Genomic DNA, 24925 nt, shown 5'->3' on the forward strand with positions numbered 1-24925 from the left:
AAAAAGAAAGTTTCTGATCAGAATATTTCTGGACAAGTTTGTAGTCGTATAGGCAGGACAACACAGGCTGAATTAGTTACTTTGTCAATAAAAAATACTTTCTTTTGTTAATTTGTGCTGCTCACCTTCACTATTTCAAAGAAGTTAGTTGGAGAAAGAGGTTACATTTATTATGTGTGACTCTGTGTTCTCACAAAAGCTGCTGGAAACCTGCGCACGTCAGAATGCAGGCAAAACCGAACGAGAGCAGGAGCGTTGAGAGCTGGTGGACGGTTCGTCAGGCAGCGGCCCTGAGACTCGGGCGCTGAGCCTGCCCTTGAGTAGGATTCGTTACAGTTGTGGGCTCATGTGAGACGGTCAGATAGACCCACATCTTTGCCTCAAGAGTAGCGCTGGGGAGGAATGCAGTGGGCCTTCGCTCACCCACCCAGCGGGGCTGCGGCTCTTGGGTGAGCACAGTAAGCTGGGTGAGGGGCTTGGGCAGGGGCCATCAGGATAAGGAAGCAGGCAGCCGTGGGTCAACTGACTGAGCTGAATGCCAGCAAATTAGAGAGTGAGCATGACAAGTGGCGGGGCCAGTTTGGAGAAACAGAGCTGTACCCATGAACTTGTTTGCCTTGGCATAGAAGACATCCTGCCCTTTAAATGATACAATCTGGGACTGTGTTGTCATCTCAGCCTAAAGGGATCATACCCTTAGAGGAGTAATGGTCTGTGCGACTTCTATCCATCTATCTCCTTATTATTGTTTTTTAATCCAAAGCATATACCTAGGGGTGCCTGGATGGCTCAGTTGGTTAAGCATCCAACCCTTAAGGGACCTTAGCCCAGGTCATGATCTCAGGGTTGTGAGATCGAGCCCCTCATTGGGCTCCACACCGGGCATGGAGCCTGCTTGGGATCCTCTCTCCCCCTCCTGCTCTCCCTCTGTTTCACGCATCGCCCCTACTCATGCACAGGAGCACTCTCTCTCTGAAAAAATGAAAACATATGACTAAAGTTGTGCAGAACATTTTATTTTAAATAGTTATATTGCCTCTGGCAAAGCAAGCTAAAGTCAAGTAGAAATTATAAGTAGACATAGTGCAATGTATTTTCACTGAACTTGAATTGTGAATGAAAATTGTTTGTAGTTTTTCTGTCCTTCTTAAAATATAATTTCATTAACAATGAAATCTTGTAACCTTTTTCTTAGCATACATCCGTGGATGGATACACTGAACCGCATATCCCGCCTACCAAATCAAGTAGCAGACAGAACATCCCGCGGTGTAGAAACTCCATTACGTCAGCAACAGACGAACAGCCTCACATTGGAAATTATCGTTTACAAAAAACAATAGGGAAGGGAAATTTTGCCAAAGTGAAATTGGCAAGACATGTTCTAACTGGTAGAGAGGTAAGTTTTCATGATGCTTTTTGATATTTACTTGGACCTCTCCAGAGTCTTGTTACAAAGCCTTCCTGTAGCTGATGCTGGGAATAAGTGACATCTGACAGCTGGTAAACACTGAGATATGTGTGACTGGCACATCCAGGGACAGCTGTATTGTGGCACAAAAAGTTGGTGTTTGAAGGTTCAGAAAAGACTTATCCCTGTGTGTAGCGTCTCATAAATCAGGCACACTTCGATTGAGCCTTCCTCAGACTTCTGTCTTCTTCGTATGGTTTCTGGAAGCATTTCTGGCTGCCTTTGTTTCCTGACCCTAGGAACAGGGCCAGGGTTAAGTTCTCATTAATTACTGCTTAAAGTAAGGTAGGTATAAATGTGTATGAAGTCACCCACTAATTTTTATCTCTTTAGAGACCACATTGCACTTGTGGTTAGAAACAGATGTTTTTCTCAGGTAATAAGGGAACTGGATTTCTAAAATCCCATGTGTTTTAAGTTATGTGTGTGTAGCTAGCAAAAATTTATGTATTAAATATTTATTACTAATATTTAATAAATTGTATAGTAAAGACTAAGACAAGTTAATAGTACTTAATGTTTCCGGAATCCGGTAGGACATTATGAAGATCTCAGTCATAATTTGTTCTTAGTAAGTTTTTCTTTTGCTCTATACATAACATTATTATCACTTACGGTTCATTTTAGTCCTCTGCCCATTCTGGCTCCAGGAACTGCTGAGACACGGCCTCTGTTAGGCGGAGACTTAGACTTGATCCAATTGGTCAGTTTGCTGCTATAAGTGAACTTGGGTGTTTGATGTCTCTAATCACCTTGTTCACATGATACTGAACCTACTGAAAGCTTATAAGCCCCTCCCTTCTGATAACTGTAACTTACTAAGATCGTAAGTAAAAGATTAAGATACAAATAATTTTTACTTTAAAGGGGAGACTTGGAAGAAACATGAAAGATGTCATCTTATTGACTCAGAGTCCTATGTCCTAAAGACGTAAGTCGATGGAATGCACCAGAAGCCAGCTAGTGATGTGAGCACCAAATACAACCAGATTACATCTAGTTAGGAATGAGATGAAAGATTTTTGCTTTATAAGTTTTTAATCCATCAAAATACATATTCTCAAATATATAGTTTAATGATTCTCTTTTTCAGGTTGCTGTGAAAATAATAGACAAAACTCAGCTAAATCCTACCAGTCTACAAAAGGTATTTAATTATTTTAATAGTAAATAAGTAGAATATGGGTTTATTAATATATGATATTCTGTAAAGCCAATTATCCTAAATTTCCTATTAGGTAAAATACTACGTGTCATCAATATCTGAAGAAAAGACATGGTATAAAACATAATATTTATATTTAATGATATTTCAATTACATTTATTGGATAGTTGTTTGAGAAATGTCTATAACTCAAATGCATATACCATATGAAAGGAATTTATGTCTTTTAATTCAATAGAATAAAACTTCATAACAAATATTTTGAAACATTCAGGATTCTGTTTTGTTTAAAAATCTATTTATGGTTAATATTGCCCGTAGATGATTTCCTTTTATTGCTTCACTTTCATTTCATTTTATTTTATTTTATTTTATTCATTTATCTTTTTATTCTTTTTATTCACTTACTTTTTATTTTTTTTTCTATTTATTCCTTTTATTGCATCCTTTCTTTTCTTCCTTCTTCCACAGGAACTAGGCACTCTGCTAACTTAGAGTAAAAAATATGAACATTTCGTTAAAGTGCAAATAAAAAACAGCAAGGGGAGGAAAAGAAAGGAGTTAGGGTGGAGATTGCCCTGATGAAACCTAGGAAAGCTCTTTCAGGTTGCTCATTACTTATGTGGGAAAAGTTTCTCAAATACACATTTTAGTACATTAAGAATGAAGCAAATATTTTAACACTTATGCCATATGTGTTAAGTTTGTATATTGTGATTTTTTATTAGACTGTAATAGGATCATGGTCACCTGTGAAAATGTGATAAATAACTTTAAGTTCCTAAAACCAGTTGAATCTTAATGTAAGACCTTTTTAGTATGGTGTGTTTAACTATACCTGCAGTGATTTTAACATTAAATTAAAAAAATTGGCTCTGTAAGATCAAGGCTTTCCCACTTGACACAGTGCCAGATAACTCAGTTTATTTTATATACTTCTATTCAGAGATCTGTCTTTGTACTACTTACCGAGATTTCTTTTAAATTTAACTTTCAAAGCCTTGATAGTTCTGATCAGGGAGAAAGAAATGTTTGCTATACTCGTCTTTTCTCTGTGAGATGGTATACCTTATAGATGTCTTCTGGGAGAAATGTATAGCACCAGTCTATTAGCTAATTATGATGCAGTTGAATGAGTTACAAAAAGGCATCCTCTGTGGGCAGGTGAGTTACCCGAAGATGCTCTTTTCCTGGGCTGGAGTCACAGTGGGGCAGAATTTGCCACCCCTCTGCCAGGAATCTTTTAAAAAGGCAGAAAGTGCTTAAGTGTGCTCAGTGGCCCCGTCCATCCCCCATCTGGCTTCTCCACTCTTCCTGGATTGATCTGTGAGTTACTCTGGTAAACCCAGTGATTTTAAGTGACGTTAAGTGATTGAGGCCTGTTTTGCAAGTTGGATGCCCAGTAATATGACCCCCGCTCAGTCTTTCCCAGAGAGGCCCAGAGAAAACCGTAGAACCACAGTTGCACTAGTTGAAACATGCAAACGTGAAGTAGGATCTTGCTTTATTTATCCGATTAACTAAAAAATGTTCTTGATGACAAGTAATTTCTGTTGTAAATGGTGCTAATCTTGCTGATGAAGTGTCGCTTTTCCGAATAGGTATGTAAAGAATGATGGCAATTTTGTTTTCTTTAATGTGTGAAAATAAAATCCAAGGAAAGACAGACATTCGCTGAATGTAGCCTGTACACTGTGTATTTGTCATTATTTTTGAAATAAATTTCATTTATGCTCATAGATTTGCTGTCAGTTAAGAGTTTTGAAAACAAACAACAGACAAGGCTTGGTTAGTTCCCATGCATTGTAGAACATTCAACATTTGGCTAATAGGATCACCCAGTCTTTTTTATATATAAAAAAGAAATAATGGAATGAGAAGTAATCTGTTTGTTTACATTGACAGTGAAGTCCTATAGGTAAGAAATAGCAAAACATGTTGTCTGTGTCATAGGCCTGCTTATTAAAAGACAGATAATGGTAACACATACATTTGAAAAAAGGATTCATTTTCATCTCATTTCCAAAAGTGTTTAGTTAAATCTTACTCTGGACCCGATCTGAATTTAAGCTGATTCCCATCCTTTATGTTCTCTGCTGTGTGTAACATTTATAGGAAAGAGTACTTTCCTTTGCTAATTGCATCAGTGATAGACAAAGTAACCTAAATTTGATACTGCAACTGTTCAAAACTTCTAAATTGCAAAGCTCCCCAAAACAGTTTGGTCTTTGGAATTGTCAAGCATCTTTGGCTTCAACGTTTCTCACGTAGTGTGCCATATTATTTGTATACCGTACTTCGAGTGAGTAGGATCCGATTTAGTGAGTTTTCATCATTTAAACATTATTTGAGTTCGGTGCTATATTTACCCCTTCCTCTTTGGACCATGAGTCTCACCTGATATTTTAATTAGTGTTTTTTGGGGTAGGGTTTATGAACTATACTAACGATTCCTGGGGATCTTTTAAGTAGCCTAATAACGTTAGAAGAAAAACAAAACAATGAAGCAATTTTGTTGATAGTTCACATGCTCAAAATGTAAGATTAATTATCATTTTCTCGGAAAGTCCACTAAGTTTTTTACACTTGGACACGTTAGTTTATACGTGGCTGACAGAGCCTGTGTTAGCCTTTCTCAGCTCATAGCCACCGGGGTGCACTTTATTGATCTTCCTGTCTTGTTTATTAATTTGCATTTTCTGTTGTTTTACAATGTTGCATTATAGTCCCAACTCACAAAAAGACAGCTCAGTGTTTCTGAAGTGATTTGCTGAGTAGTAAACCCTGAAAGGAGAGTGGAGATACCACTGTCGTGACTCAGAATTATACCCTTAAATAATAAAGAGAGCTGCCGCATTACAAGGACATAGACTGTGGATCTCTGTAGGACAGTGGTTTTGTACAAGCAGGGAGCATACAATCAATTTTCAGTAACTGACATCTGAGAATTAGACGTATTAAGTGAAGAATCCGTTTACTCCTAGTGTCTGGTACATTATCTGTTGTGTAAAGTGTTGTCAAATGGTGACCTAAGCCATTTAAACTTCAGTGAGTTTTCAGGTAAAGCCCAGCAACCTCTCTGGTAAGCTAGTTAATTCTTCCAGAGCATCTGCAAAACAATTTTTACCATGGTCACTATAGTTAGAGAGGAGGACAGGACCATGGAAGCAATTATTCAGAATTAAATTTCTGTTAGCAAATTAAAACCAAACTTATAAAAGCAATCATAAAATTATTGATGCATATTTTTATCAAGGAGAAAGCAGAAGAGGCTCTTAGGCAGTGTTCCTTAGCAGATATCTCTGTTGGACATATGTTGAAATACCAGTTACTGTCACACGTGCATGCTTATAACGTATTTCACTTTATTGTTTTTTTCACATATATGGGCCATTTGAAGGAAAAGTCTTGACCAATTCTTTTGTGGGTTGGTGAAAATCCAAGTGGTAAGAGTTAGCATTTTTTTTTAAGATTTTATTTATTTATTTGACAGAGATCACAAGTAGGCAGAGAGAGAGAGGAAGGGAAGCAGGCTCCCCGGTGAGCAGAGAGCCTGATGCGGGGCTTGATCCTAGGACCCTGAGATCATGACCTGAGCTGAAGGCAGAGGCTTAATGAAGCAATTTTGTTGATAGTTCACATGCTCAAAATGTAAGATTAATTATCATTTTCTCGGAAAGTCCACTAAGTTTTTTACACTTGGACACGTTAGTTGATAGTTCACATGTCACTTGGACATGTTAGTTGATGTTCACTCCAGGTGCCCCAAGAGTTAGCATTTTATGAGCTGGGTTGTAGACTGCAAAAGTTGTCTTCAAATTAGTAATGATGAAACACGAGGAGGACCTTTTTTTTTTTTTTTTTGGAGAGTATATATGGGGGCAGAAATTCTACAAGGAATGATACTGCCCTGTGAATAAATAAGATTATACCTAATGCCCGGTCACTCAGTAATTCATTTGCCATGAAATTAGTGGTTAGCAACACACCTCTGATCTTGATTTGGCTTTGAAGGAAATATTGAAAACAGAATATTATGAAATCATGGCTATTAAAAGATGTCTCTTTAGTGTACGATGTGAAGAATTGGTGGGAAGTGTGTCTTTCAAACAGAAATATGATGGATTTTGAGGGAGAAGGTGTTCAAACAAGTTTCCTTTAAAAGGTGATACCAGTAATGTTAATGTCTAGCTAGAAATATGTTGAATGTAAAATAACCAGATTTTCTGAGAACAACAACAACAGCAACAAAATGGTTTCGAGTAAGTCCACTGACCAGAAATTTGACTTTTCTAACCCTTGTTGGCCCTCTTTAGTTATTGGACAGAGTCTCAATGACCTATCGTTGGGCATGTCTAACACACAAATGCTACATCCAAATATGAAAGATAACCTTCCAGAACAAGCATATCCAAACAGTATATTAAGAATCCTCTTGCTATCATCCTTCCCACACGAAACTTCTGGTCTTCCAACTTTTCAGTGTGATACGATTAGCAGCCTAGACTAGACCCTGTATGAGAGCTGTACGTCATCTTCAGGGAGAAATATCTTTGTAAAGTAATCAATCTGAATTCACTGACACATCGCCTGAAACGGATTCCTTTCTGCAATCTGCAGGATCATGACTTCAGATTTTTTTTAATTCAGTAGAAATAAAAAATTAAAAAAAAAAAAAGTGGAATGGAAACTCTTTTATGGTTCAAGCCAATTGAACCATTGTGCCATTGAGCCAGATACATGTGTTCATTAATTAATTCTTAATCTGAGAAGAATTTATTGAAAGAAAGCTTGTATTTCTCCATATATTTTCTTCTGGTTTTTTTTTTTTTTTTTTTTTTTTTGGTCCCTCCTTTTATGTTTCTTTTATGTAGAGTTGTTGCCTTTTTTGTTGGCCTTGATATTAGAATCCCACCAAGTTTGGTCCTCTTTTCTTTCTGTATTCTCTTCCTGGGCTATCTCAACGGTAGGCAAAGTCACAAATTTATACCTCAAACTAAGACCTCCCCTAAATCTGCTTCAGTTTCTCAAGGGTAGCCCAAACTTACCACGTCCAAAGCTGAGCTCCCGGTCTCTGCCGTGCGGACTCGGTTCCTCGCCCGCGGGAGCTCTTCCAGCATCCTCTGTCAGTGAGTGACAGTCGTCGAGTTGTGCGAGCCAGAAGTCCGGAACAATCCCTGACTCCTCACTCTTCCTTAGTCTTACCCTCTAGTCTGTCCTTGAATTGTGCCAATTTTGTCCTACATGTCTCTTGAGAACATCTGCTTTTATCTTTTCCCGTCGGGACCGCTGTAGACAAGGCTCCTGTCGTCTCTCCTGTGGGCTGCCCCAGTAGCCTTCCAGCTGGTCTTTCTGCATCCACTTTGCGACCCTCTGCACCCATCCATGCACACGCACACACCCACACGCAAAGTTAAAAAGTCATCAAGAATACAAAATACCTTCATTTACACTTCTAGATGGCATTCCATTGTTGGTCGTCTGGAAATCAAATTCATTAACAAGGTATTCAAGGCCCCACCTTCCTCTTCTGCCCCATGATGCACCAGCTCCCCACGGGCTCTGCCCCATGCACTGCTCTTCCAGCCTCAGTACTTTCAGCTGCTCCTAGCCCACTCTGCACCCCACCCTCTGCCTAAGGCACCCCGCACCCCTGGACTTAATTCATCCGTATTCTTTCATTTCTCACATTTCAGCCCTAGCATCATTTCTGCAGGGAAACCTTTGCTGTCTCCACAAGAATGTTAAATCTCTCTGCGCTCCTGAAAATTAAGCACTCATAACCAAGGATCATTCATGAAGAGTTGCTTTCGTTTTTATTTGTTTAACTCTTGGTAGTGATTTTGTTTCTTAACAGTTCTTGGTGTGTGTTTTCTGTCTCTGACTCTTAAGATTTCTATTCTAATTACTTGGCCTTTGTTAGCTATAAAAGCATATGTCTTGGGGTGCCTGGGTGGCTCAGTAGGTTAAAGCCTCTGTCTTCAGCTCAGGTCATGATCCCAGGATCCTGGGATCGAGCCCCGCATCGGGCTTTCTGCTCAGCAGGGAGCCTGCTTCCTCCCCACCCCCCCTCTGCCCACGTCTCTGCCTACTTGTGATCTCTGTCAGAAGAAAATAAAATAAAATCTTTAAAAAAAAAAAAAAAAGCATGTCTCTATATTCTCAAGAAACTACGTAAGATTTACTGACGTGTAAACATGGAAGGATTCTCTCTGGAAGCGGGGTTGCTAGAAATCTAAATCACCTTTGACTTTTAAACTAAACCATCTGGCTGTTTTATTTATTCATTTTTTAAAGATTGATTTATTTATGAGAGAGATTGTGAGCACTGCACGTGGAGCTTGATGTGAGGCTCGATCCCAGGACCCTGTGCACATGACCTGAGCCAAAACCCAAGAGTCAGCCGGTTAACCAGTTACACCATTCAGGCTATTTTAAAAGTTACACCTCTAGCTATTTTAAAAGTCATATTGTCATTTTGTTATTTGGAGAGTCATACTCTTATTTTTTTCTAATTTGGGCCATTTGTTGACATAGTAAACTGGGCTATTTATAATTTTTGGATGGGGACTTCAAAATGTCTTCCTCATTCTAAAAAAAGTTGCTTTCTTATGGTATTTGTTAGATTAAACTGTTTCGTTTCTTTTTCTTTTCTTTCTTTCTTTTTTTTTTTTTTTTTTGAAGAAATAAAATATTACAGATCCACCTGAAGCCTTAGGTGTTATTTTTAGGTTCTATTCATGTATTTTCCTACTTGGAAGTAACTACTATTCTGAATTTGATCTTTTTATTCTCATTCAAACTTAAAGCATTTTTCACATTGTGTGTTTCTATATGTAAAACACTACATATTATTTATTTTTAAACCTCTTATCTTTCTACAACACGCTTTTTTTAAGTAACATTGTCTTAAAGTTTTAGTCATGTTAGTCTGTATAGCCCAGTGCCTTTATATTCGCTACTGTTACCGCATACCACTGAGAGAGGATGCAACAGTTTACCCATTATCTTACTCATAGGCATGCTACAGTTCGGGGTTTTTTTTGGCTGGTGAATGTGTAGAGGGTTCCTGGTGTTCTTGTGTTTCACTTTTTTCTCCTTGTTAGTTAGCTTTCCATTTTCGCTGCAGAAGCAGTGCTGCACTGATCGTTATTGTGTATACCTTTTCTGTGAAGATATGTAAAAGGATGTATGTCTCCAAGCAGATGTGTTAGGGTGTATCTCTCTAAGCGGAATTGCTAGGTTGAAGGTCACACGTATCCTCAACTTTACTAATACTGTTATATTGCTCTTCAGAGTGGTTATAACGGTTTATACTTCTGCCAACACTGTGAGATTTACTGCTGCTCTGCGTTCTTGCCCACACCTTATGTTATCGGATTTCTTAGTTTTTGTCAACCTTGTGGGTGCATTATGGTATCCCATTTTAATTTCCATCCCTTACTAATTCAAACTGTTTTCACATCCGATCTATTTTATGTTTAATATATTTTGTCTGAAATTACTTGATTCGCTATCTCAAACAGTATGTTTATTTAGCACTAGCTTGAGCTCGGAATTGTCCAAGGCCTTGGGAAGGACTCGAGCAATATAAAATTGGTACTAGTTGATAAGAAATAAGAATCTTATAATCTTGTAATCCATCTAGATGAAACTTGGGAAAGTGGCCCAGCCTGTCACTTAAAAAGCATTACCTTCTCTTAATGTTGGAACAAATAGTTGACCTAAAGGTTGTCAAGGTTGGGAAGCAATACTGAACAACACTTTTATTTTTTTTAGTTAGAAATCATCTAATATATATTCATTTACTTGTATTCAGATCTCTTTTTTCAACTACCATTTCATGGAAAGAACTTAAGAAATTTGTCTGAAGTTGTTATGCGACTAGCAATAACTTTATAAAATATGTGGTGTGTCCACAAGATGTCTGAAGGCTGAAAAAAGAGTGAGGTGATGACCCTAGAAACTTAAAAGCCGAAAGTTTAATCTATAGGGTTCTGTTAACATCGGCATATCATATATAAATCATATATATATTAATCATATCAATCGGGAAATCATATATAAAATCTCTCTCTCTGAGAGAGTCTCAATGACGACCTAGCAGTCTCTAGGAGCTGAACATCACTTGCAGGCTGAAGCAGTGCCCACACCTCTCACTGACAGACCAGTAAATGGCTATGAAAGGTACAGATAGGATTTTTATAAAGATTACAGCGAAGGCAAAGGAGGGCTCCTGCCCCTCACCAAACCCAAATCAGGACAAAATATTTAAAAGGCCAAGAAGGCTGTGTCAAAAGGCACAAGAAGATCTGAATGTCACCCTCCTCTCCTATGAGCCCCAGTTCCCGTGACAGCCTGGAAGAGCTCCCCCAATGGGAACAAGCCTGACCACTCTGCCTTTGTCAAGGTCCCCGTGGCCGCAGTGTTCTTCTCCATCTGCCTCAAGACCAAAGGAGCAGTGAAGGGGTCCTGTGACCTTGATGAAGCCAAGGGCAACACGGTGAGCGGGTCTGGTGGAAGGAGGGTGTCCATTCGACTGGCCCCTGACTACGAAGCTTTGGGTGTAAACAGAACGAGGATTGTCTAAGCCATGTCCACGTGGCTGCTTCTAAATATAACAGATTTCCCCATCATCAAAAAAAGAGTAAGAAGCAAAAGGAATAGAAGCAATGGGAAGCAAGAGAACAGCCGAGGGGAGACACAGAAAATGCTCACAAATGAGGCAAATACTGATGAACACTAATGGAGTTTGACCCTGACCTTAAGCCCTAACTAGAAGGACTGAAATGAAAAGTAAATATCTCCCTTGTTGACTCACTTCAGTTCCCTGGAACAACGCCAAGAACCAAGGAGGAAACAGTTCAGGCCGCTGAACGGCCAAGTATTCCTACTTGGTCATGAAGCCCGAACAGGGAGGGCCCCCCCGCCTCGCCGACGGAGCAAGCCCGCCGCGGGCCTCCACGCAGAACTCGCTTCTCGGACTGAACACACGGGGCTCCAGCAGGCTCTGGCCTTGATTTCGGCCCACAGCAGGTCTGGAGAGTATTTGTGAATTCGGAGCATTCCTGCTAAGTTGAAGAATGCTGGAAGCATCATGATGTCACAGTTTGAAAACGAGCAAGAAAAAAATGAACTAAAAATTCGAATCAGAAACAAATAGTCGTGTGGGGCTCTTTAACGTATTCGCAAACCTTTGTTTTCCTGGCTTGTACGTGACGTAGGACGCGTACAGTAATTGATATTTTTAACAATAACTGCCCATCTCGAGCTATGCTTCTTAGCATGGTCTACATTTTCAGCTCTCCTTCTGCCCTCCACCGTCTCCACCTCTCCTGAGGAACAGCAAGCCCTGGGAACACGGGCGCCCTCGCTGAAGATGGTCTGCTCTGGGCTGAGAGATCACATCCATGTATGTGGCTCACCCTCTCTCTGGCTCTCTGCTTCCTTTGACTCGGGCTGCTGAAGTGGAGGCTCTGACAGTAATTAGCCCCGTCCCTTTCCTGTGTGCGGCCAGCTGGAATATTGTGGTTTTGGGAAGGGGTAAGGGGAGTTGTGAAGAGGAGGAGACATCTTAGACCTTTTACTAAGCCATGTGCTACTGTGTGGTTGGCCCCGATTCTCCGGATCTGTGGTGTGAAGGACCCAAATCTAGCTGACAGTTGAAGCGTTTCTTTGGGAAGAAGGGTGATAGGTGGGTCAGGCCACTGGCTTTCATGGTCCGAGGTCAGTGTGCCCCTTAAAACACACTAAAAACTTCTTCCAGCAGCAACCACTCTTCCTCTTTCCACAACTGCCTGTCATTTTTAGCCGACACACACCCAGCCCACACAGACCCATTCATGCTCTTACTGGTTACGGTTTTTTCCTCTCTGTCAGTGATTACTGAAGGAGAGGAAACTAAGGATAGAACAGCATATTGAAGACATCTTGAGATGGCTGTGTGTTATTCTTTTCACTGGAATAAAAAGTTACATTCTGATGAGAACTTGGGCCCTTCCTGTAACTGTTTCCCTGGCTTCATCTCCAGAGGGCAGTAGAGTGGCCTTCTCGCTACATTTTTGTAGGGACATTTTTGTTAGATGCTCCAATTTTCAGAAGATAACTTTTTTAAGGATTTTATTTATTTATTTGAGAGAGAGAGAGAGAACAAGAAAGAGCAGGAGCAGGGAGAAGTGGGAGGGGGAGAAGTAGACTTACTGCTGAGCAAGGAGCTTAGGCTCAGTCCCTAAGGCCCTGAGATCATGACCTGAGCCAAAGGCAGACGATTAACTGACTGAGCCACCCAGATATCCTCAGAAGATAATTTTAATCCTGTCTCCAGCTCATCTCTGTTCTTGGTAGAACAGAGTGGCTAAATTCTAGGTTCCTGTCAGGGACTGCATTCATGAAATCATTGGCACTCAAAACCTAGCTTATGAAGTAAAACAAAAACGAGCATCTCTGGAATGTCAAAGGATATGCATCTAATCCATTCCTTGAGATTACTGATTCTCAACCATGGAGCTGTCAGGAGACATCAGTATGTTTTCATTATACATTGTAAGATTTGTCTCCACAGTTTGCTTCCAAGAATAAACTACCAAATTTGCTAATAATAATTGCATAAAAATTAATGAGAATAAATTCAAGATTACCTATGTGACAATATGTCTCCACTTTTACAATCTGATGTGTTTTCTTGAGGCAGAAGAGGAGGAGGAGAAGCTAGAACTAGAGCTGGTGTGGCCTGTCCATGCTGCACTTCCTGGACCGCCTTCTAGAAGTGGCCGTGCCAGTGGGAAAGTAGGTAGAAGCCCTCTTCCACTGCAGTGAGGAGCTGTTAACTGAAGACATACGCTAATGGGAAGAAGTATGAAAAATGATATGGATATTTAACATTTAAATTGAATAAAATACATCACCATTGACCAGTCTTTTCACATAAGTCAAGGTTCCACCGTACACTCCTAGTTTGGGTCTATTGATTGGCATTCAGCTTCATTTTTCTTGCACAAATCTCACCCATAAACTCACATTTGCTGCTATTTCCAGTTTTGTTTTGTTTCTTTAATTAATAAAGGGAGAATTTAAAGACACCCAGAAATGATCTGAGAGCAGACCACTAGATTTTATTTTCATCCTTGACATTTAGCTTGCCCACACTTAAGTGGACAATAATTTCTGTAGTAGCTTTTATCTAGTATTCACAGATTATTCAGTTTGGCTTGTTTTGGTAAACAATAAACTTTAGTTCATTGGTTTATGTAACATTTAGTTGTATTGGACAGACTTTAAGGCAACCCCCAATGATCCCTGCTTCTGGTATTCACACCTTTATATAATCCCTTTTCCTTAGATGTGAGCAGGACCTCTGACTTGTTTCTAACCAATAGAATATAGAAAAGGTGATGGGCTTTCATTCCCATGATTACATTGTGTTATTTAGGCCTGTCTTGCTAGGCAGCCTGCCCTGGAGATTGTCCTTGCTGGCTCGATAAAGTAAATGGCCATGTTGGAGAAGGCCGCTTGGCAAGGACATGGAAGCGGTCTCCAAGACGTCAGGGTGGCCTCCACTCAGAAGCCAGCAGGAAGCCGGAGTCCTCAGTTCTGTAGTTGCAGCCTGGGTTAGCTTGGACATGGACTCTTCCCCATGGGACCCTGAAATGAGAGCAGCACCTTGATGGAAACGGGAGGACCCAAACAAAGAAGCCCTGCCCAGAAACCATGAGATGATACATGCGTATTGTTCCAAGTTGCCAGGGTGTGATAATTTCTTATTCAGCAATACAACACTCATATATGAATTACATTAGCTGTTTGCAGTAATGTCTATAGCTGACAGATATGTTTGGGGCCTAGATAACCTTTGGTAAACTTGCTGTTCAGCTTCGGGAGCTCAAGGGTACAGGGAGCCCCGCGGACCGTGAGCATGGAGGGCGCTCGAGCGTCGCACGGGCTTTGCCGAGGGCATACAGAGTAACGGTTGACAAAGCAGAACCCACTTACCAGCTTCTGTCCTGCAGTGCTTGTGAGTTGTGATTTTATAGTCAAATACAGCAACCTCACAGAGAAAGTCTTAATAAGAAAGCAAGACCAAATAAAGCAAACAGAGGTCATTTACTTATGTGTAAGTATGAGAGAGCCAGATTGGTTTCAGGGACTTTTCTACTAGAAATACACAATAACTATCATACTCGTGAATGCAAATGACAGTTACAGTAATGCTGCTCCTATTAATAACAGGTCTAGCCACTTTAAAATCTGTATAGTATAGCAAAACCGAAATGGGGACTATTTGTGTTTATTCTGAGTAATACATTCTTCAGCTGTAGGGTTCAGAGGGAAAAAACCAGTATTTAAAAAAAAAAAATCTTCATTATCTAAAAATATATTTATACCTGAGTTACAAATAACCCTTTTTCCTTATAAAATGATTTTTTTTTAATGTTTAGGTGGTTGATTTTATTACTCAGTGCTTGTAAAATGACTTCATGAAAGCCATGAGTTTAAAAGTAAGAGGCTGGCATAGTATTTGACTTGTTTTTCAGGGGAGAAGGGAACTCTGGTTAATAAAACCCAGAATCATCAGATTTGTGAGTTGTGATTTTATAGTTACATGTGAATTGTATAAAAAGGCTGAAAGCAGAAGTATAAGTTTTCTGAAAATCTAACCCACTTGTTGCCTCTGCTGTCAGCCAAAGGAATCCCTGAGCAAAGGTCGTCTGATGCTAGGCTCCCTTACTTCCTCTTTTTCTGGAGGTGCCAGTCTTACTTGGAGGACGGTTCATCCAATAAGCAGAGGAAGCCTAGGTGGGGTCAGAAGCTAAGACAAAAACCCTGTTCGGAGGGAACTGTGCCCCCAGAACACGGGAGATTTCACAGAGCCCCACCCCAGCATCAGCCTCCAAAGTCCTGGCGGGAGGGATAGTTACTTGGATTCCAGGACCCCCTGGGCACACTTCCCTCAGCTGACCTGAGGCCACCCCACCCAGACCAAGGCCTTTTACCTCCCTAAGACCCACAAGGGAAAAGTGAAGGGGATGTGACTTCTGACTTCCTCTGCCAGGGCCTCCAGGGCTACTTGTGTGAATGACCCATTCTCTGATGTTACAGAGTAGAATTGACAAGGTATTTGATGGACAACCCATGTTTGCTACTGTGCACAGGCTTCTGGTATTGTCGGAGATTGGAACGGGCTCAAAAATTGGCTTGAGGGCGCTTGGGTGGCTCTGTTGGTTGGACGACTGCCTTCGGCTCAGGTCATGATCCTGGAGTTCCAGGATCGAGTCCCGCATTGGGCTCCCAGCTTCATGGGGAGTCTGCTTCTCCCTCTGACCTTCTTCCCTCTCATGCTCTCTCTCTTTCTCTCACTCTCTCTTAAAAAAAAAAAAAAAATGGCTTGAAAAGACTGAAGCAAACAACTGATTAAAAACTGGTCAAATGATCTGAACAGACATCTCATCAAAGAAAATCTATACATGGCAAATAAGTCTATGAAAAGATGGTCAGTGCCATCTGTTACTAGGAGTTATGACTGAAACAATGAGATAATACCACTACACACCTATTAGAATGTGAAAATCCAAAACACTGACAGCACCAAACACTGCTAAAGGATTTGGAGCAGCATGGACTCTCATTGCTGGTGGGAATAAAAAATGGTATGCCCGCTTCGGAAGACAGTTTGGTAGTTTCTCAGAAAACCAACATACTTACCATATAATCCAGCAGTCATCCTCCTTGGTATTTACCCAAATGAGTTGAAAACTTAGGTCCACACAAAAACCTACGAAGAGTTCGTAGCATAGCTTTATTCGCAGTTGTCAAAACTTGGAAGTAATCAAGATGTCCTTCAGTAGGTTAGTGGATAAATTAACTGGTAATGTTGATATAATGAAATGTTATTCAGAGCTAAAAAGAAATACTCTATCAAGTCCAGAAAAGACGTCATAGAACCTTAAGTGTATATTACTAAATGAATAAGGTCTATCTGGAAAGGCCACATACTATGATTCCAACTATATGATCTTCTCAAGAGACAAAACTATGGAGAAAGTAAAAAAGACTAGTGGCGGCCAGGGATTTATGGAGAGGGAGGGTTACATAGATGAGACACAGGGGCTATTTGGGGCAGTGAAACTATTCTGTGTGATACTGTAATGGTGGGTACATGTCACTATCATACATTTGTCAAAACCCACAGAATTTATAGCACCAAGAATGAACACTAATGTAAACTATAGACTTGGAGTGATAATGTATCAATATAGAGTCACTGACGGTAAAACAATGTACTGCTGGGTGTGGGACGTTGATGGTTGGGGAGCTTGTGCGTATGGGGATGGGAGGGGCAGGCTAATTCTATACTTACTGCTTAATTTTGCTGTGAACATAAAACTGCCCTAAAAACACCTATATTTTAGGTGTAATGTAGACATGTACACACACACACAACACACACACACAACTTCTGATGCTATATTCCTCACCTCCTTCTAGCCCACGGACCTGAGTAAGGCAGTTTGGTCAACAGACATCTCTCTGAGACAGGTGTTCTGTCTTGGCAACAGTCTGGTGGCAAACTAATAGCTGCTTTTTAAAACCCGTTAGTCATTTTAGGGAGGGAATGAGACCCAAACCCTATGGGGCTCCCTCTAAGTAGAGATTGTTCCCTTTGTCAGAAGCTCCAGTCAGCAAAAACCACCAGTAACAGAGACTTATAGCTCTAAGGGGTCATTTGGGTTATGGGGTCCAAGATAGAAAAGACCAAGCAGCGTAGGCACTCAACATTTCTTGAGTTCTAGCCCGTCATGTACAGAATGGGGGTGGGGGGGGCAAATTAGGTGGAAGGTGTATACGCAACATGATCAAAAAACGAAGTTTCTGGGTATTTAGGGAAACATGTCAAGAATATTCATTATAACACAGATTGCAATAGTGAAAATATATAAATAAGTTAAGCATCCTCAACAGAACAGTATATAAACTGGTTTCTTCTTATAATGGAACACAGCAATTCTGGTAAATGAACCAGATCTATACACAACAGAGATAGAACAAAGAAACATTATGTTGGAGAAAAAATAAGTTTAGAGAAATAATTTCAATATGACTCCATTTATATAACACAAAAAAGTAATATTGCCATTTATGTAAGTAATATTGCTATTTATATATATACGTATAGAAAATTATAAAAGTATGTAGCTTGTTACATACCAGCCTTAGGGCTGTGGTTCTATCTAGGGTGGAAAGGAAGAAAAAGAGGTGGGGATGAGCTTCTAGCTATGACTATAATGATTAATGTCTTATCAATATTTTATTAAATAAAATTATTAATTAAATATTCATGGGCGCCTGGGTGGCTCAGTCAGTTGGTCATCCTACTCAGTATTGGCTCAGGTCATGATCTCAGGGTTGTGAGACTGAGCCCCACACCAGGGTCTACACTCAGTGCAGAGTCTGCCTGAAATTCTCTCCCCCTTCTGCTCCCTCTCCCTCTATTCCTCCCTCTGCTTGTGTGTGTGCGCGCGCGCGCTCTCTCTCTCTCTCTCTCTCTCTCTATATATATATATATATAATAAATAAAATCTTAAACATAAAAAATTATAAATTTGAAATATATAATTTTATTTAAAATAATAAAATATTATGAAAATATGGCAGAATATTAGCATAAGTTGTTTATTCTTAGTTTTAGAGAAGTAGGTGCTATATTTATTTCTGTACTTTTTTTTTAATTTAAATTTTTTCAGTGTTCCAAAATTCATTGTTTATGTACCACACCCAGTGCTCCGTGCAATACATGTCCTCCTTAATACCCACCACTGGGTTTACCCAACCCCCTTCCCCCTCCCCTCCAAAACCCTCAGTTCGTTTCTCAGAGTCCACAGTCTCTCATGGTTTGTCTCCCCCTCTGATTTCCCCCAACTCCCTTCTCCTCTCCATCTCTCAGTGTCCTTCATGTTTTTCTTTACTTTTTAACAAATTTGAAATACTTCATAATTCAAAAAGTGAATGAAGAACATTCATTCCAGGAAGAGGGGGAACAGCTTGTACAAAGGCCCTGAGTGGAGAGGGATCTTAGCAAGCTCACCTGAGAAGGATGCTGGTTGGCTTGAGTGAAATCCGTCTAGGAGACATCCATCTAGTTGTTATCTAGAGTGTCATGAAATAAGCATGGTAAGGTAAGCAAGATCTTGATTTTCAAGGCCTGGTAGCCCATGTTGAAGATTATGGGTTTTGTGCTAATGGCACTGGGAGACTGCCAGTGGATCTGAAATAGTGTAGTGTTGTGTGGATAATGAACTGGAGGATGGGAGTATAGAAAAGGGATGCAGAATGGATGTTTACAGAGACGTGTGGAATCCAGTGTTGCCGGTGTGGATGGATAGAGTTGACAGAGGTGAGATGAATTTTGGAGATCAAGTCAACAGGTCTTGATGATTTATGTGACCATGAATACATTTGCTTTCATATTCTGTTTATTGATATACAGTTTTTAATTGTTAAAGTTACTTGATCATAGATTTCATTACAATTTATTTATAAATATGTATGTATGTGCACACACACATACAGAGAGAGACTTACATACTGCCTGCATTTCGGTATGCCAATTATCAAGGATCGCTGGGACAAGATTTCTGTGGTAGATAAGCCTTAAGTAGGTTTTTCCACTGGTGTAAAATCTTTTGAGGCGTATCAATGCATTATATTTCTGTTTTTAAACTTGTGTTAAAATGCACATAAGATTTATTGTTTTAACCATTTTTAAAAGTACAGTGGTATCAAGTACATTTACATTATTGTGCAGTCATCACCACCGTCCAACTCCAGAACTTTCTTCTTCTTCCCTAACTGAAAGCTCTGTGCTCATTAAACAATAAACCTTTATTCCTCTGTCACTCCAGGCCCTGGCTACCTTCTATGTCTATTAGTTTGACTAACTTATCTAGATACCTAATATGCATGTGGAATCACATGGTTTTCTCCTTCCGTGACTGGTTGATTGCATTTAATATGATGTTCTCAAGGTTTTTTCATGTTATAGTGTATGTCAGAATTTCTTTTATTTTTAAGAGTAAATATTATTCCATTGTATGGATATACCACAATTTGGTCATTCATTCCTCGGTGGACACTTGGGTTGCTTCTACCATGTAGCTGTTGTGAATAATACCATTGTATTATCATAACATGGGTATACAATACCTGTTTGAGTCTCGGCTTTCAGTCTTTTAGATACCTATACTCTAACCACATCCTTGCCAAGATTTGTTATTTATTGTTTTTTTGTTGTTGTTGTTGTTGTTTATATTTTAGTAGAGGCCATCCTGAGTCTGAGGTGTTATCTCACTGTGATTTTGATTTGCATTTACCTAGTAATTAATCATGTTGAGCAACTTTTCATGTTCTTCCTGGCCCTTTGTCTATCTTCCTTAGAGAAATGTTGCCTCTGAAACCATCAACTTTACATGTATTCTGATAAAACATATGTCATAATAAAGACTTTTTGGAATATCATCACTTATTCTATTTTCTTGAATTGATTTTGAACTTAACATGTTCTCAAAGACAACATAGAGGGGAAAAAAATGCCAGGTCAGACTTTAAAAAAATGGGCCCTATATTGTAAAATAAAAGGAATGGAATTTTTAACACTTGTGTTTCAAAAAGTGACTGATTTTCAGTATTCCTTGGTTTTATATAAAGTGGTAAATATAGGGGTGCCTGGGTGGCTCAGTGGGTTAAAGCCTCTGCCTTCAGCTTATGTCATGATCTCAGGGTCCCAGGATTGAACCCTGCATCGGGCTCTTCGCTCAGTGGGGAGCCTGCTTCTCCCTCTCCCTCTGCCTGCCTCTCTGCCTACTTGTGATCTCTCTCTCTGAAATAAATAAATAAAATCTTTTTTAAAAAAATGGTAAATATATTTTTACTGTCCTTTACTGCTATTATATGTTTCCCTAAAAATGCTACTGAAAATAGTTTTGTTTCCTTTTCAAATTTTATTTGGTGTAGGTTTATATCATTTAATCTTTCATAAAGCGTCTGATCAGCCAGTGGAGATAACTAAAGAATCAGGACTCCCCTCCCTGCCCCCAAGGAATATTGGTTTTGGATAAAAATTATGTGTAAGATCGTTTAGTCTCATTTCTACAGTGTTTTTCTTTTATTTGCAGTAATGAAGAGTAGTCAAATAAAAATGTTGAGTTTTATGGTATATGGTGTATTTACACCTACCTGCACATAGAACCATCTGGATTCATCTTGTTAAAATTGTCCTGGAAATCAAGTGTCAGCAAAGTTAGAGTTGAGCCTGAGGAACAAATCTCTTGTTTCCTTCTTAGGTCATTACCAGGATCTCCTAGTGTCTTGTAAGATGATGAATTTCTTCAAGTGAATAATTTTAACAGAAATATGTCTACCTGTTTTCTTTAACAGCTGTTTCGAGAAGTACGAATAATGAAGATATTGAATCATCCTAATATAGGTATGAAATTTACATATACAATTAATGATGAAGTATATTCTTTAATTTGAAGCTATTTGAAAAGATAGAATTTTAAGGGTGTTCTTTATAAAAAGAGTGATAACCTGAGAAAGTGATATTTTTGGTAAAAATAGATTATAAAGAAGTTAATTGAAGGCTGCAGATGGCTATTTTCTACTACCTTGCTGTCTTGTGCTCTCCACTAAAATAATACATGTGACTTGGGGTTAATGCATATGAATATTTTTTGTATCTCCCTACTAAATGGTTCTAAACAGCAATTGGATACCATTGAGGTATTTATAAGAAATGAATTCTAGATAATTTTGATAAAATGCTTTTGGATTTGACCGTAGTTTATAGGGAAAATCACTAAATTGAATTTTTAAGAAAATAGAATTTATTTCAGTTTTAGTTTACTTATTCCCATAAGTTCTTATTTTTCTCTACACTTACAAATAAATATATTGAGTACATAGGAAGTTATTGGATTGTAAGAAGTAAAAAGTAATTTTTCTTTTAATCTGCTCATTTTCTTAACACTTGTTTCTTTTACACTTAAAAATCTTATGTTTATTAGAGTTGTTAATGTGATTATTTGTGATGAATAATTTAAAGTACATAAGTTTGATAACTTGGTAGCTGTTTAACCAGATACTTTTGTAACACCACATAATTAGAGAATTTTTTTGTTTCTCTGTCAAAGATTGTTTAACATTTTATGATAAGGTCATTATAATAAGTCTCCTTATAAGCTTTAATTAAAATTTTGTTATTCTGATTTTAAGCTTTTCCCTTTTTATTATATTATTCTCATTAGAAAAAGTAATGATTTTTTAACCCCAGAAACTTAACTCTTTTGACCCAGCAGTTGGTTCCAAATCACTTTGTGGTAAGTAGTTTTCCTCCATAGTAGTAATAACTCTTGAGAGAATTTTTCAGTTTAAAATTATAATTAATGATTTTTAGTAAATACTCAAATTTTCCCTTGGCTGAGGGAAAATTCATACTTAAATTAAAGCAGATCCAATATGTGCTAATAATTACAAGTTATATCTCTAATTTCTTTTTTCAGTAAAATTGTTTGAAGTTATTGAGACAGAGAAGACCCTCTATTTAGTCATGGAGTACGCGAGCGGGGGTAAGGATGAGAGGGATGGAAAAGTTCTCTTTGATGAGACCTACAGAATTATCCACACCTGAAGGTTCACTGTAACACTTATGTCTTCACTGTGATCACATTAATGAATGTATAGTTTTATTAAAATACCTTTAAGTGATATATCTTAAGTAAAATTCAGTGTTTACTCTCAAGATCCATTGATCCTACATTTAAAAGTCACATTTTGGCTCAGTGAAAAATTGCCTAGGGACATTTTTCTAAACTTTAAATTTGCATTGTTATCAATGAATATTTTGATTCTCTTGTCTAAATATTATTATTGTGTTTAAAAGCACTTGGCTGTAAGGGAATCTCAAATTCACAATATATTTAATAAAGTTTATAGTAAAAGCATGTTCTAGGACAGATGTTTATTTCATTGATTGTTTGTATATGACAGATTCTCAATATACCTGCATTTTCAAGATAATCCATAAAATGTTTCAATTGAAACAAGTATTAATTTATACATGTTATAAGTCAGAAGACTGAGTCGACAGAAATAAGATGTGTTTGCAGAATATAATATATACTTTGACTACATAGTGTCAAAAGTAAGAGTGATTTTTAAACATTGGTATATAATAGAAAATTATTTTCATCTTCTGAACTTTTCTTCAAATGAGAGGTATGTCTGCTCAAAATCACTGTTGTGTTAAGCATTAAGACTTTCTTAGAAACACGTTTAAAATTTTTTGGAGATAAATCATTTAATAACTAAAAAAAGAATGTTTAAGCAGTTGAATAAAGGCTTTAAGCAGTTGAAGAATAAAGAAGTTAAGCAAATAGAAAAGAGGGACGGCAGCTGAAATTAATTAAACCACTTTTACTAATTATCTTCTTTGCTAATCAATAGAGAAACTTACTTAGGGTCGAATTTAGTGTTGAGTCCTTTTAGCTAATAGAAGTGTAGAGAATTTTATGGTAATTCAGATTTTATGTAAGTTGGATAAAGAGAATTTATTCTAGTCTTTTGTATCCAAACTATGTGTTTTTATACTGTTTCTTAGATTTCCAAAAATGTTTACTACAAATATTACATATATTTTAATAGCTTTTTCTGTTTTTAATGCAGATTGAAAGTTTTAGTACGTTCGGGTATTTGCAAAGCCTTTTCTCAACCTAAAAGTATTTTGATGTAGGTTTTTTTTTACTTAACCTGAAAACCTATGTCATTAAGGTTTATTATTACAGGATTTTAAAAATATATTAATACAGCCATGTGAATTTGCATAAAATGTAGTTCTATAATAAAATCAGTGAACCTACAGAGATATCACATAATGAACTGTTTCTTTTTTTCTATCCTTTAGTTAGATTTATATAACATTTTGTCAGCGTGGGAACCCTGGGTGATATTTTTAGTTCAGTTGGACTCTTTTTTTCCCTTTTACTGATCTGAAGTCTAGAGAAAGGGGCTAGACATGCTTTGATAGGAGAAATTACTTACCGCTAAAAATCGGTGGACACTTCTGATTTCATGAAGGTTCACCACAAGGCTGTGTTAATATTAACATGTATGCTGTTTGACAATAGATGGTAAGTACAGTCAACTCTCTATTGGTGCTAATGAAGGGGAGCAATGGCTGGGGTACCAGAGAGCACATGGGGTCATCACTGCTCTCCTTCAGTAGCAGAGTTAGGAGGGGCCCTGGGGTGCAGTCTGCAGAGGTGTATACCTGCCCAAACCAGGTGCTCTCTCATTCCATTCTAACTCCTAGTGATGAGTTTTCTTTGAGTCTGGCTCATCAGTGACCCATTCACAAAACCATCATGGCTCTGCAGTGGCAAATCTAGAATGATTTCCTTACCTTTTTAATCTATAAATGGCAAGGTAACTTTTATAATCAACATTTAGTATTTTTCCTCTGAAATTTCTAGACATTTTAGGATTGACTCTCACATGAATAAAGAGTTGAGTTAAACAGCTGCCTCTTTGTCAGGAGTATTTAGATCATCTGATTCTGGCTCACTAACAGAGCAAGAGATCTTTGGTGATTAGGTAGGCAGGAAACTCATTTATGATTCAGAACCATATTTAATCCAAAAGAGCCTATAAAAAGTAGGTGTCTGGGCTGCTCTGGAATGGTGTGTTGATTCCCTCTTTCATTCATGGAAACAATATTTATTAAATGTTTCTGTGCACCAGATGTTACTCTGGTGCTGGGAAACACATGGATGAGCAAAGACACAGTCCCACCCTCGAGAAGATTACATTCTTTGGGGAAGCAAATCACAAGCAAACAGTATATACAATAAGTGAAGGACTAAGTCTCATAAACACCTGGGGTGCGGACTTTCTAAGCAGGACTCAAGAGCAGTCCATATTTTTGAACTCTTGCATACATCTTTCCCAGCCTAAACTCACATATCCAGAATTAACTACTGTGATGGGTCTACCAGAGCATCCATTCATTTGTTTTCATCATCCCATTCAGTCATTTAAGTATGCTTGATTTCATATGTTGTCTGACATTCTAGATGTATTAGTTTCATCTGACATACATCATTACATATTTGGTTTTTACTTATATATTTATAGGATTGATATTGAATATATATACAATTTTCTGTAAACTTAAATGCAAATATATAATTTATTGAGTGCTTACTATATGCCAGTCACTGTGCTAATAAGCACATGCATTATT

The 24925-nt window shown here is 38.3% G+C and overlaps 1 protein-coding gene across 5 annotated transcripts in view; it reads left to right on the top strand.

Moving 5' to 3' along the window:
* Window positions 1-24925, top strand: part of MARK1 (microtubule affinity regulating kinase 1) — a 114447-nt gene that overhangs the window by 44403 nt on the left and 45119 nt on the right. For 4 of the 5 annotated variants that reach the window (XM_059145839.1, XM_059145836.1, XM_059145838.1 and 1 more), the window contains exons 2-5: window positions 1196-1399; window positions 2565-2618; window positions 21064-21112; window positions 22188-22253. In XM_059145839.1, coding sequence (XP_059001822.1) covers window positions 1196-1399; window positions 2565-2618; window positions 21064-21112; window positions 22188-22253 — 373 coding nt within the window. Of the gene's footprint in view, window positions 1-1195; window positions 1400-2564; window positions 2619-13327; window positions 14896-21063; window positions 21113-22187; window positions 22254-24925 lie in introns of those variants that run through there. The other variant, XM_059145840.1, reaches the window with a different exon arrangement.

This window comes from Mustela lutreola, chromosome 14 (genome assembly GCF_030435805.1).
Source record: "Mustela lutreola isolate mMusLut2 chromosome 14, mMusLut2.pri, whole genome shotgun sequence".
Taxonomy (NCBI): Eukaryota; Metazoa; Chordata; class Mammalia; order Carnivora; family Mustelidae; genus Mustela; species Mustela lutreola.